The following is a 13,358-nucleotide window of genomic DNA, read 5'->3' as shown; positions in this document are numbered from 1 at the left end:
CTCCCTCTCTCTCTCTTTACCTGTCTCTCCAATAGGAGTCCAGCACCTGCTGACACCTGCTGTCAATTACGCCTTGACAATAAAAGGAGGGTCCTGAAGAGTGGAGGGAGCCTGCTGCCACAGTTGCCATGTATCTGTCTAGTGCTTGGGAGTGAAATCTCCTCCCAACAAGATACCTTGTTCTCCAGCATGGTCAAGAGTGCTGGGGTTTTGTTGTCTTAGTTTCTTATTTTAGTTATTGTGTTGGAGATCACCAGAAGTTCAGTTATGGGTTTTTGTTTTGCTTTAGATAAGTTTGGAGTTCGGCAGTTTAGAGGGGAGTCGCTGAGTGCAGTGGCCCATGCCGAGGCTGGCTCAGCATCCTCCCCTTCTTTTGTTCTTTTTGGCCAGGATCTCCACCCCTCTTTTGTTATCTTTAGTTTTGTTGAGTACATTTTTGCTATGTTTAAAATAAATTCATCCTTGATTTTGGCATCCTTGTCTGACGTCCTTTTATAATGTGCTGATCTCCAGTTTGAGCCAGTAGTATTGGTTATAGGGAGGCAGTAACAAACATCTTAAATATTACCTTTCAAATTCAGCATGTTAACATTGCCATTATGAGCATGTTAGCTCACTGATGTTGGTATTTGGCTCATGACAATGGTGTGCTACAGGTACAGACTCACAGAGCTCTTAGTCTTGTTAGTGAAAGTGAACTCATAACTGGGTTGTACAATATCACAGAAATACCAGAGGTAAAATATACCATACATTGTTAGGCCTTGCAAACCTACATTTTCAGCACTTTGTTGTGCCAACAAATCAAGCTCTTGCTGTTATTCACATCCTTCACAGCATGCATTGGATGAAGGTCACAGTTCTCCAGAAATCATTTTTCTAAAATAATATAATAATAAAAAGTTTGGCCATTATGGATGGAGGCCATTATTTGTCTTTTTATACATGAGTTTCAGTGGTCAGATGGCCTTCCCCTTGATCAAAATAAAAAAACGTTGCAATGCACTCAAAATCATTATGAATTTAGGTCTGTATTTACGCCACCTCTTGAACCTTATTATATATAGCAGATGAGTAATACACTACCAGTGAAAAGCTTTAGAGAACCCCTATTTTTTCAGTTTTCGAAGTCAAGTGAATAACCTGAAACAGTACAAAGGTAATTGGTGAACTTCCCAAGAGTAAAAAAACAAGAAGAAGAATCATGTAAACAGACCTCTTTCAGGGATATTTCAAGAAACTGGTTAATTTACTGTTTCCCTGTAGCAGTGGACATAAATGAAGCCTTGAAAGTTAATGCAAACAGTTCCTACAGGTTTCCCCAACTATTGCTAATGACTTACAAACCCTCTGTCTGTAGGCAGTGTTGGCACAAACTGTGTTACTACACACTGTGATGCATTATTAGGACAATACTTTTCTTCAGGAAGTAGGACTGTATAGAGACAAAAAGCAAGTAACACAGGAAGACAGACTGGTTGGTCAGATCCTACAGCAAGATAATGACCTAAAACATTAGAAGAGAAGAAACAGACAGTGGCTTCACATGATGGAAAAGCAGCACAGTCTCCAGACTTAAACCCCATGGAGCTGGTTTGTGATGAACTGGACAGAAGATTGCAACAAAGCAACCTGCAAGGTGCAACACATTCCTGGGAACGGCAACAGTGTTGGGATGAATCTTCTGAACAATATTGTAGATAGAAGCCACAAGTGTTCTCAGCTGCCGAATGAGTCAAAAAATTTGATCAAATTTAGTTCAACAAGAAGATTCCACGATTCCCTGTTTTTAAACTCCCCAATTGCTCATTTTTCCATGCTTTAATTTCTGTGCTCTGATACTGAATGTGGATAACTAATCTTTATATCGATGCTGATGTGACAGTAGTGGAGTAGCAGACAATCTAAATTCAGACTCTGTTCATGAACTGCACACCACATTATATATCATTTATTTATTTATTTCAAGATTTTTTAATGATGAAATGGATTAATTTTGGTATTGATGTCATATTTTCCTCAATGTAGAAAAATCAGCTGTCATATAAAAATACAGGAACCCATTCAAAAAATATATTACACTATATAGGTCTGTTTTATGCTTAGTGTGAACTATGGCTCTCCTTGATGCACCCAGCAGTTCATTAACAGTAAATTCTAAGGGCTGAATTCTAAATATTTCTGTCAGTGGAGGTGAAAATAGCTCCAGAAAGGTCATAGGAAAGACATTCAGGAGATTTTTTAAACAGAAATTAATCCAGGTCCCCACAAACTGAATTTTTGAACAACAGCAAACATTAGTATTAAAGACCCATCTCAGGTCTAAATAATGATATGCTATCTGATATGATGGTTGTCTTTTCTTCACTTGTGTCCAGATTAAAAATTGCCTCTAAAAGCTTTGCTCTGCTGGTGTGTCCACAGAGTTTCCGGAGTGATGGATGGAGCTTATGCTCGTTCTCATATTGTTCTCTGGCCACACAGGGCAGATACCCCCTCATTAATAAACCTCAGTGATTAATTTCGAAGCCTCCCTCCTGTGTCTCTTCCCTTGTCGTCTGTAAAAAAGGCGCCCTCCTAATTAGTGAACACTGATGGAGTATCTATAGTGCCCAGGGAGGAGCAGCGCTGCTGTTGAAAAGAAATCTATGAATACACACTGTGGCAAGACCCTTCATCTGTACCTCAAGTCTAGTGGATGTTGCCAAACATATAAAAATATAATTTATTCTTAAGATTTTTAGATTTCAGTAGCCTTTTGGCTTACCAAAGCTTACAGTAGCACCTAATGAACCTACATTATTTCACTTAAAATCTGTAAATTCACACCATACACTGTTTGATGAAGCTAAAATTCCCTCTCTTAATTAGTGGAAGTGTCACTCACAGCCTTAATTATGTGCCATTTTGGTGCAATAACAGTCTCATGACAAGAATGACCTGATCCTGAAACAGAGGCTCAGACACATGCTGGATTTCTTTGTCCGTAAAAAAAATTACCAACACAGCCAGATTTGAATCACTGTTCACATGTGATGGCATTCTCAGTCAACAGTCATCAGTGGCTTCTACAGATAGGCAAGCAGAGCTGAAGAACACACGTTCCCCACACCAAACCACCACATAAATGTGCGATTCAGCTGTTTACTACACTGACGAGAAAAATGGACCAGACTATGCATGACAGTAGTTGTAGCAAATCTCTTAAATTCAGAGCATGTCCTGTCTAATGATTTTGTGCTACCTGTCTTTACTGTGCCGAAAGTCTCTCTCCTATATCTTGCTGCCTTCACCTTTCTGTACTCCTTCCTGGCTGAACATCTATTAGGATTATTCCTTTGAAGTGACAGTAAACATATCAAATGTGCATTAGAAAAATATCTTAATAATCACCTCTTTGGTAATCTTCAAAATATTTACCATTAAAGGTTCTGAATACGATCATCAGTGCCACTAGATGCTGGCCTCTCTTCAGGCATGACTTCCCTCTTCCTTTGTGTTCTCTGCAAGGTGTTGAAGCCAAGTGAAAGTGACCGCTAAACACATTGCTAACAAAACATGGCTGGTAGAAAGCTAGTGAGCTTTACCACTGCTTTGCTACCAGTCTTTATGCTAAACTAAGCCAACCACCTCCTCCACCAAGCTTCTTACTTAATGGCCAAAAGTGAGATTTATCCTCCCATCAAACTCTTGGCAAGAAAGAAGATAAACACATTTCCCGAATGAACTACCTTGAAATAATATACTTTTCAAATGTAACTTTCCACCTAACTTGAATTTTTTTGCAACTAGGAGGGCTGATGGTCTTTACAGCTTGTATCAAAGCATGATTGCTTTGATATTTTGCGACTAATCAGTAATTCGAATCCTTTTAAGTAAAGCAAGGGGGTTAGAGGAAGGTCAGACTCTTGAATTTTTATGAAAATTGAAGCATTTCTGTGGAAAATAAACTTTGGACAACATCTGAATGAAAAATAACTGCTTTTGTCACATAAAAGCACATTTACATTGACATTTGTATTTTGCTAGTACGTCATTGGTTCTGTGTGAAAAGACGAGAAGCCCTTAATTATGAAAAACCCTGATAAAAATACTGAAAAGCAAATTGTAAAGTGACCTTAGTCTTTTCATAAACATCTAAACTATAATAAATGTACTGCAAACATCTTTAGTAGATTATGTGTGTTACTGCGGCTTCATTTTGGAGGAAAAAAAAAAAAAAGAACTTTAATTTTGAAATCCTTTTACATGAATATTTTGTGGTAACTTGGTACACATGGTACAAAATGTGTACAGTTCCTCTAAGAAACAATTTATGGTGTTAGTGATTGTAGCTTAAAATCAAGAGCTTTTACAACATAAAAACTTAGGTTTGTTACATGTACTTATTTTAATCAGTAGATAACTTATTTTAAGAAGTTGGTCAAAATTAATATATATATTGATTTTGATTTAATATTTTCCCATTCACTTAACAAAAGAGAAGTATTAAGTTAGTACAACTTGTATATCTAGTAAACATCCTTCAAAAGCTTTTCTGGACTTGTTTTGCTGCCAGACCACGAGTTTGCATGCAATATCATTTAAGCCAATTGGTGAGTAACTATCTTTCTTTCTGTTTTATTTGCAACACATACCAACTAACTCTATCAGTACACAAATTTTTACACAACTGTTATGGCCCAGTCTAGGGGGGCCTAGGACACAACATGGATTGGCCCCATCTTCCCCAAGTCCCAAGCAGCCACAACAACGATTAGTTTTGAATGTAAAGAAAATGATTTATTTACATAAAAGTTTCTTATGAACATATAAAAAATAAATATTGAGTTTAGGCTTCAGGGTGGACTAAGGCCAACATAATAAACATAATCACTCTGTCTGGAAAATAAACAACTAATCTAACCAAAGGAAAACAAATAACAACCAACTCACTTCCCTAACTAAATAAACAGGAAAAAACCAGAGAAACAAAACTGGCAGCCCACCCTTACTACTCAAAGAAAACAACGAACTACACAAAACTGAGTCACTGCAACGGTGTGGCCAGTTGGAAGAAGAGGAGAACGAGAGTGAGCCGGCGGCCATCTTGGCTCGTTATATACCAGGTGATCGGGGATGCAGCCAATCAACAACCAGGGCGCAGAGCCTTTCCCCCAATTCCCCCAAACACTTATTTGCATACAAATGAGAAAACAGGAACACAGGGCACACACACACATATACAACAAACCACCTACAATAATATGACCGCGGTCATAACAACAACACTAAAATTGAAATTGTAGCTTATCCTAAGCTACTTTAGCAACTGTAAAGGTGGTAGACTTTTAGCTAGAAAGTGTTTTCAAAGTAGCTTACTCTTTTTTATGTTTTGTTCACAGTCGCAGTCTAACGATGAACAAACGTCTGCAGTGTTAATTGTGACAAAGATGCAAAGGTGTGTTTAGCTCTGTCCTAATTTAAAGTTGGTACTACCTTGATGAAGGTTTGTTCAACAGCCACATGGGTGACATTACTGATTTAACCTCTAACAGATGCATGTTGAAGTTTAAGCACTAGTTATTTGTGTGTAAGGTTAAAGTTGGTTACTTCAGGCACAGGTAAAACTGTCAATTTTCTACATTTACTAATTTTTCTTTTTAATTTGTCTTATGTTTATACAGATAAGGGAGGGTTAGCGAAGGATCACCATTCAAGGCAAAACTGGACCAATACACCCTGAAAAGAATGTCCTTGTTGTCATCAAGAGAAGGGCCTGCAATCATGGCGATTTGATGCAAAGGAATTTGCTGCTAAAGTTATGAATAAATGTAACATGGTTCATTAAAGATAAAATAAACTTTATTCCACTATAAAGTAAAAAAAAATTGAATTTTTTCAATTATCAGTTTATTATTTGATTATAATAAACAAAGTAGAGATCTGTTATTGATACAGTACAAGCTTCATGAATCACACCCTTCAGTCTTTTTTCCAGTGATGTAATTATTAAAAACTCATGCTCAGATATTGACATGACAGTGATTCTGACCCATTTATGCCAGGATGGTGGGGATGTTCCCAATGAGTGAAGAGGATTTTTATAACCAGAAGTGCGATAATGTGGGATCCAGACAGTGCAAGGATCCTGATAGGTGGAACAGAAGTCCTGGAACACATGGATCTACCCAGAGTCTGTTCCTTGCTAATGGATCTGATATATGGACTCAACCTCAGCTACCCAAAAAGAACTGAAAAACACGTTTGAGGTGTTTTCCAAAAGCCAGGTATTGTATTTTAAAGGAATTTTTGTGTAAAAAATTAACTGCTTTACTAAAAAAATGCATTTTTGTGCAACTTGTTTGTTTGTGTGTTTGTTTCGTGTGCAACATATGGTTGCAGCATACAGTTGCTAGTTTATTAGGTACACCTAGCTAGCTTTTAGCTAGGTGGACACAATACTGGCAACCGATGTGAATTGATATTTATGATGTTTTCAGTGTTCTTTCAGGGAAGTCTTAATATGTATCAGATATGTTTAACATGCACAGAGAGTGAAGCACTCGATTCAGTTAAGGGAAATGGTTCTCCAAAATCCCTAATTAATAATTTGAATATGTTGTTGTTTTATCTTGTGTAAGGATAACTTCCACGTAAAAGCCTGCAAATATTTGACTTAATGGTTTCATTTTGAGCTCTCAAAACATATTTTTTGTTAAAACTAATTTTGGTGTGGATTTATTTATCTATTCATTTTTGTAGAATTTCTGTATGTGTGAATGTTTATTTTTTACCATAGAGGTGATTATTAAGACAGTAAAAAGAACATTTAGACACTGTTGACATTGGTTTTTACAATAAACAGTTTGATCATAACACTGGAATTGCTGTAAAATAACTTACTACTAAAAATCAAGGTAACAATTTGCATGGACATTTCTGAGTAGAATGTAAGTAAAATAAATTTAGAGTTAGAATAGTTAGAATAGCTTAAATTAGTAATTTGGCCAATTACTATCACCAAAACTTTTTCATTAAAATTAAGTTGGTTTTCCTTAATTAAGCTTTTAAAGGACAAAGTGGTACTAAAGAAATTGAGTTACTCTAGCTATAAAAGTCTCATGGGATTTACTCAATAATGGCTAAATTGGAATTACTTAAAGAGATCCATGCAAATTGTTACCTCATTTTTTAAAGTTTAGCCAGTGTATTTTATTTTTATTCAGAGTGACTCTGTGTTTATTACCATATTTTAAAAATAATTTCCCAAACTGAAGGAAATATTACCTCGAACAATTAGAATAGACCACAACAGCAAAAACAGTATTTCTTAAAAAAAGAAGCTATATTTCTCATTGCAACAGGACATTCGGTGGCGATAATTTGCATGAATAACGGATTACATCTCTTCACAGATACTGTAAAATCCAAATGAGGAGGTCAACAAGGGAAGAAAGCAAATGAGCAACCTTTTGACACATAAGCACAAGGTCGAATCACACAACTTGTGTATCACTTAAAGACGACCTCTGGTCAGACATAAAGAAACATCTATTCTTCATAGATACTGTGAATGTGTGGGGCTAATGATGGGTAAAATGCAGTGCAGTGGAGAAGCCAGTGCAAAGCTGTGCTTTGATGAATCGGGTGATTATATTCTGAAACACTCATTTGCTCTACAAACTTCTGTGGAATAAAGTAATCCTGTTTAGATCTCACTGACTAAAAAGGCCTGTTTGCCATTGATGTGTGAATCCCACAAGCAGCGGCTTTCTGTAATCCTTGCCTTGGATTATGGAAGGAGGCACCTGCAGTCAGATCAAGGATTGCAATTATGTCACCATTTATGTTTAATTTCATATATTTCATGTATACATCAGATATTATTTGATATCTGTAGAGACCGGGTAATTAAGTATTATTAATTATTTAACTGCAGTCTATCAATTCATAGGTCTTATTGTACTTTAAGTGGTTAAAATAGATCATATCATTGATGTTAGGAGTAATTTCTACCCTGAACCACAAACGACATCAGTAAAAAACGATGTACTGTATGTTGTCATGTCCATGCTTATTTGCATGGGGCATATAGTTCTTGAAAATAGATTTAAGTTTATTTGTCTATCCCCTAAAAACACCATAATTATTATTACATTTGATATGTACACTTTTGAAGTAAATGTAGTCTTCATTTGGTCAGAGTCTTGATGATCTTATTTTGATTAAATTGTTTTATAATCCTTCAAATGTTTGCTGTCCACATGACAAGTTGTTTTTAAAAATCTTTGTATTACACGTAGAGTTTTGTCTTGTTTAATGCACAACACTGAATCACAGGTTATTCCTTTGTACATCAGTTTGATTATTTTATATATTATTGAGCATAAATTTGCCATTCTGTGTTGATTTTGGAAAATATCCATATATAATCTTGTAGTAATTGTTTCAAACCTATTGCTCAGCACTGACCTGTTAGCAGGCCCTGAGGCAGTATTTGCTGCTGTGCTCATGTTGAGACCCCTGTTGAACCCCTTGCACTTCTCTGCAGTGTGTACAGTATGTACCCTGCTGCCTACAAATTCCCAATTACGACTATGTAACGATGACTACAGCGAACTCTGCAATTTATTTGGCCAGAGATCCTGAAACTAACCACCCCTCTTAGCTAGAATAACATTAAGTGGACTCTGATTTTGTGGTAGTGTCTGACAGTTTGTGGTAGTTTTAAGTCAAGAAAACTTAAAAAACTCTTAGATTTTGACACATGTAAGCCTAAGGAAAAGGCAAGAGTTGTCAAGGATTTGCGAGGTAAGTAGGACCCAAATGCAGTCAACTCTTGGGAGACGGTGCAGGCAGGCTTATTTAACCAAAAATCAAGACGTGAACGTGACATGAACAGACATGAACAAACCCTGAACTAAACAGACGAACCGACACAGACAAAGGGGAGCACAAGGACTATATAGACAAGGGAGGCAGAGGTGATTGAACACAGGTGAAACACATTAGGGCGGGGCAGACAATCACCACACCAGAAACAGGACCATGACAAGAAGCAACACACAGACACACAAGGAAACCAATACAAAATAAAACAGGAAGTGTAAAAAGTCCAAAATAAAACTAACAAAAAGTGTCTGCCATGGCAAAACATGACAAGAGTTTAAAATTAGCTAATAAGGAAACCCTAATTATCTGATATTTTATTTTGAAAGTGTAACCAAAGAAGTAACCAAAATCAATTGACAAACGAACAGACCACTGGCTGGAATAAACATTTTTATTAAGTTATAGTTTTAGAAAAAATCCAACACAAATTCACAAACAATGATTAACATGCACAATTTTAGTATACAAGACAAAACAGTTACTTTTCAATATGAAAATGCCATTCTACATGTCAGTATCTCACAGAGATCATTGATTAATACACCAGTATTAAGGTTGGAGAACACACTATATAAAAGCAATAAGGTTGTCTTTGATGGCCATGTTTAAAAAATATATGCAAGCTATTTACACTGCACCAGATACACTCCTTTCTAGCGACAACAACCACAGAAACCAATGTAACCGAACCAACCTTGTGGATATAAAGACATGTTGTTGTTCTGTGATCAACACATTTGAAATGGTGGTTCCTTTAGATTGTACTTGTATTGTTATATTCATTAACCACAGAAACAATGGCCAGAAACAATAGTGGCCAGAAACAATAGTTTTGCTTTCTTATGTGAGCAAGAGCAGAGGAAAGAAACATTAGGCAGAACTACAACTATGTAAATAATAAAGAAAGCTCTTGAGAAACCGCCACACATTTAAGTACTGTAAATTAATAACCTATTAGCCTGACATTTGGCGATGAGGTTACATTATTTGGATATCTACGGAAATATTAACACCACTTGGATCAAGTATTTGCACACACACAAGCTGCTTTGAGGCCCGGTCACACCAGAAAGAGTCACAGCGAAATTCGTCTGCACATCATGGAGAAATAGAGCTAGTTTTTGAACAACTGTAGCTGAGGAGCGAGTGGCCATACTAACTCGACAGCTGGGAACATGCTTGTGCTAGTCAGTCACAAAAGCTCTCTAAGCCTCTTTTTTATTTTCATTTTCTTTTATTATTATTTCTCTTCTGTGCCATTTACTGTACTTATTCCCAGGATTCATTCAGCAAAGAGTAATTGAAGGGCAAAAAATCCCCTCCGTATTAGCTAGCTTTCACATTAATGAGCTTGTCAGTTAGCAAGCTCATTAGCTTGGCTGATAACAGGACATTAAGTTCACACATTTGATGTAGATGTATTTGTACAATCAAAACTGGTCTCTACAGACCATGCCTCTTTTGTGGAGCACGCTATACTTTGACAGAGGAGGGATAAGTACAAATGGACGGAGCAACACAGCTAATAAGCTATGTTAGCTAGCTCTGTTTTTGGATTCTCAGCTCAATTTCATGACAGTTGGCTACTGTGACAGCACAAAAAGGTTCAAGTCAAAATTGACACTAATTGCATCAACTCCCTGATTTTGCATTGAATTGTCACTGTTTTAAATCCTGGTGTGACTGGGCTTTTACGCAGTCGGAAAGAAAGATACAGTATTACTACTGCTCGAGCACAAAAGCCTAACAGTGGTCATGTTCGACGTGTAACTCAAAAGAATCAACCAGCCAATCAGTTTCAGGTCACTGCTCCAATTCAAAGTCACAATCTACCACTACACTACAAAATACTTGTAAAATCTGTGAAAAATTGAGCAAATAGATAAATGAGATTGCTTTTAAAAACCAAACCAAAACACAACAACAAAAAAAAGAGAACGCCTTTGAGTCTTCTGATAAGGGGTAAAGTAGTGGAGGGCATCTGAAACATCACTGAATGTAACACAACAGAACGAGTGCAATAAGAATGTGGCCATCAGTCAATCAAGCAGCTGAATTGTGACAGCTGTAATAATGGGGCAGGAAAATCAATATCCCATTGACTGGTCTGCAGCAGTCTAATCAACGAGCACAGAGCTTTATGAAACCAGTCAAGGAGCAGATAGGACAGCCTGATTATGTCGGCCGTTTGGACTTTTTACGAGGCCTCTGGGGTCTGCACACCTGTTCAGATGGCTAAGTGAGGACATCCAGTCACCTTGCATCAATTCCTTGTGCTTTCATTCGACTTTGGGGTGGGGTTGGGTGGAGAGGGGGTGGGGGGTTAGAGAGTGCAAAATGCAGACGACGAAAGCCTCCAAGCTAATGACCGTACACAGCCCCATGTTCGGCAAAGGCACAGTAAATGTGTAGCAGTTCAGTTGACTGTATCCTTCCACATCCACATGAACATTGTCAGGACCCCAGTAATCACACCTCAGCTTTTACTTGGGTGGCTTTTGACAGACTCATCCACATGATAAAAGGGCGTGAAAAGTAGCTCCCTCAGCAGAGTTGCAATGTTCTGTTGTTACTGTTCAGTCTGGTATGTGTCCAATAGATGAGGATGGGGTGGGAGTAAAATGACAGCCATGCCTTTCACCCCATTTCCAGTCAGGGCTCTTTTCACTGCGGTATTGGCATCAATTATTCTGATGCCTTAATAGCCCATAAATTATGCCACGGATGGAGTCATACATTTATTATACCACAGACCATAAATACTTGGACCAAAATTTCCACCATATATCTCAATCCACTGTGGCTTTCCTAAAGCTTCAAACCCATTTTATCTTAGCTACTCCAGTGTACTTGTCCCAATGAAAATTTAATCAACATACCCTTTACAATAATGGGCTCCCTCTACATTCTGAGTTTCCTGTCCTTCGTAACTAATTTCCGTGGAAACAAAATCAAACAATGCCTCCTCTGCAACATGAATCTTCCTACTAAGCTATTTGAAAAGGAAAGAGAAAGAGAGAAAAAAAAATCAGAGTGAGCTATAGTGAAGGCACTGTTATCCTGCAGTCCACTGTGCACTGGGCCAGCTGGTCATCCGAGGTGTACATGGTACATGTTCTGTGATATGATATACGTATCTAGAACACAGGTCATCTAAATGTAGAGAAGGAACAGTACACATGGGATCTGCTTGACATAGTAACACCACACGTCTCTATTCTCTGCAATCCCAGCTTTTTCACTAGACTAGAGAATGCAGAGTGTGATAGGCATTTATTATTTAGAGGAGCATGAGATAGAGAGCAAAATGCCAAGGTCTATCAGGGTATTGTAGAGTAGCCTAAAGCTCAGGAGCATGTGGCTCTCGAATGGACTTAATTTTATTTCAGAATGCAGAGATAAGCCGGTTTGAGGCACAGTTGAACATGTTTGCTCTGCATCTCTCATTTCTTTTCATTTGACAAAGCCTGGTAAAACTTCTTAAGTCTGTAATGGATGATTCTTTTTGCAAAAGCTGCAAAAAATGGGCTGTGTGGTTATTATGATGGCAATGTTTAGTTTAACCCATAAGAAGAATTTTGCGATATTAAAATATGAATGCACCCGTGATGACAGGCTTTCTGCTGAGAAGTTGATCTTGAGAAGAAAAATTCCTGCAAGTAGAAAATATTTTTTTTATATAGGGTTAAAGAAACCATAAAGCAAGCAGCCTTTGTCACCTACTTTGGTATGGACTGTATGTTTAAAATGGGTTTAAGGCATTAGTATCTCCTGAGATACTAAGAAGATAAGTTATATAGACATCATAACTTCAAAAATGAAACCTAGAGCATGGCGGCACTTATGACACTGGAAGAAATACCGAAAGATATCATGCACGCAAATCATCACATCTCTAGCTGATGGTCCTTTAACAGAAGTGGCGTGGTCCCTTTAAGAATTCGGCGCAGTCCAGTCCTTTCCAGTCTTTCCCAGTCCTGCCACAGAAGCCCGGGCCTTGTGCCAGTCCAGTGGAGGGTTAACGTAGGACAGGCTGACTGAGGGAATGGAAGGGGGGGAGGGAGAGCGCTCCGTAAACTCTGATTAGACATCACCAGATGGAGCAGAGCAGTGCACTGATGAGGACTGCAGAGAGGTACAACGGGCTAAAGGCGCTCGCTCCTGAGCCCCGCGCTCCCATGCCTGCAACCAAAACCAGCAGAGCAGCTCGTGAGGAACCAGAAATACCCCTGCGATCAAAAGAAGAAAAACCTGCTCTCTGTTGTGCTAGCCTCTAAATTTCTGACAAGTCATCATAAATCAAAAGCCAACTGTGAATTTTTTCCATATCTACATTATTACTTTCTTTCAACAGGAGAGGCTATTTAAGCATCCCGAGAAGATAAAGTTCGTATCACATCAAAGAGGAGAGTGGCAAACTGAGCCGCCTCACAATTTTGCACAGCAGCAGGATGGAAGCACAGTACTGCTTTATATGCTGTCGC

At 37.9% G+C, this 13,358-nt stretch overlaps 1 protein-coding gene across 2 annotated transcripts in view; it reads right to left on the bottom strand.

The window, feature by feature from the left end:
* Positions 1-9,251: 9,251 nt before the first annotated feature.
* cntn3b (contactin 3b) overlaps positions 9,252-13,358 on the bottom strand; it is a 55,064-nt gene continuing 50,957 nt past the window's right edge. For both annotated transcript variants that reach the window (XM_056405423.1, XM_056405432.1), the window contains exon 23: positions 9,252-13,056. In XM_056405423.1, coding sequence (XP_056261398.1) covers positions 12,965-13,056 — 92 coding nt within the window. In that variant the 3' untranslated portion in view covers positions 9,252-12,964. The remainder of the gene's footprint in view (positions 13,057-13,358) is intronic.

This window comes from Seriola aureovittata, chromosome 2 (genome assembly GCF_021018895.1).
Source record: "Seriola aureovittata isolate HTS-2021-v1 ecotype China chromosome 2, ASM2101889v1, whole genome shotgun sequence".
Lineage (NCBI taxonomy): Eukaryota > Metazoa > Chordata > Actinopteri > Carangiformes > Carangidae > Seriola > Seriola aureovittata.
The sequence above is the reverse complement of the archived record's forward strand: the minus strand, read 5'-3'. Positions and strand labels throughout refer to the sequence as shown.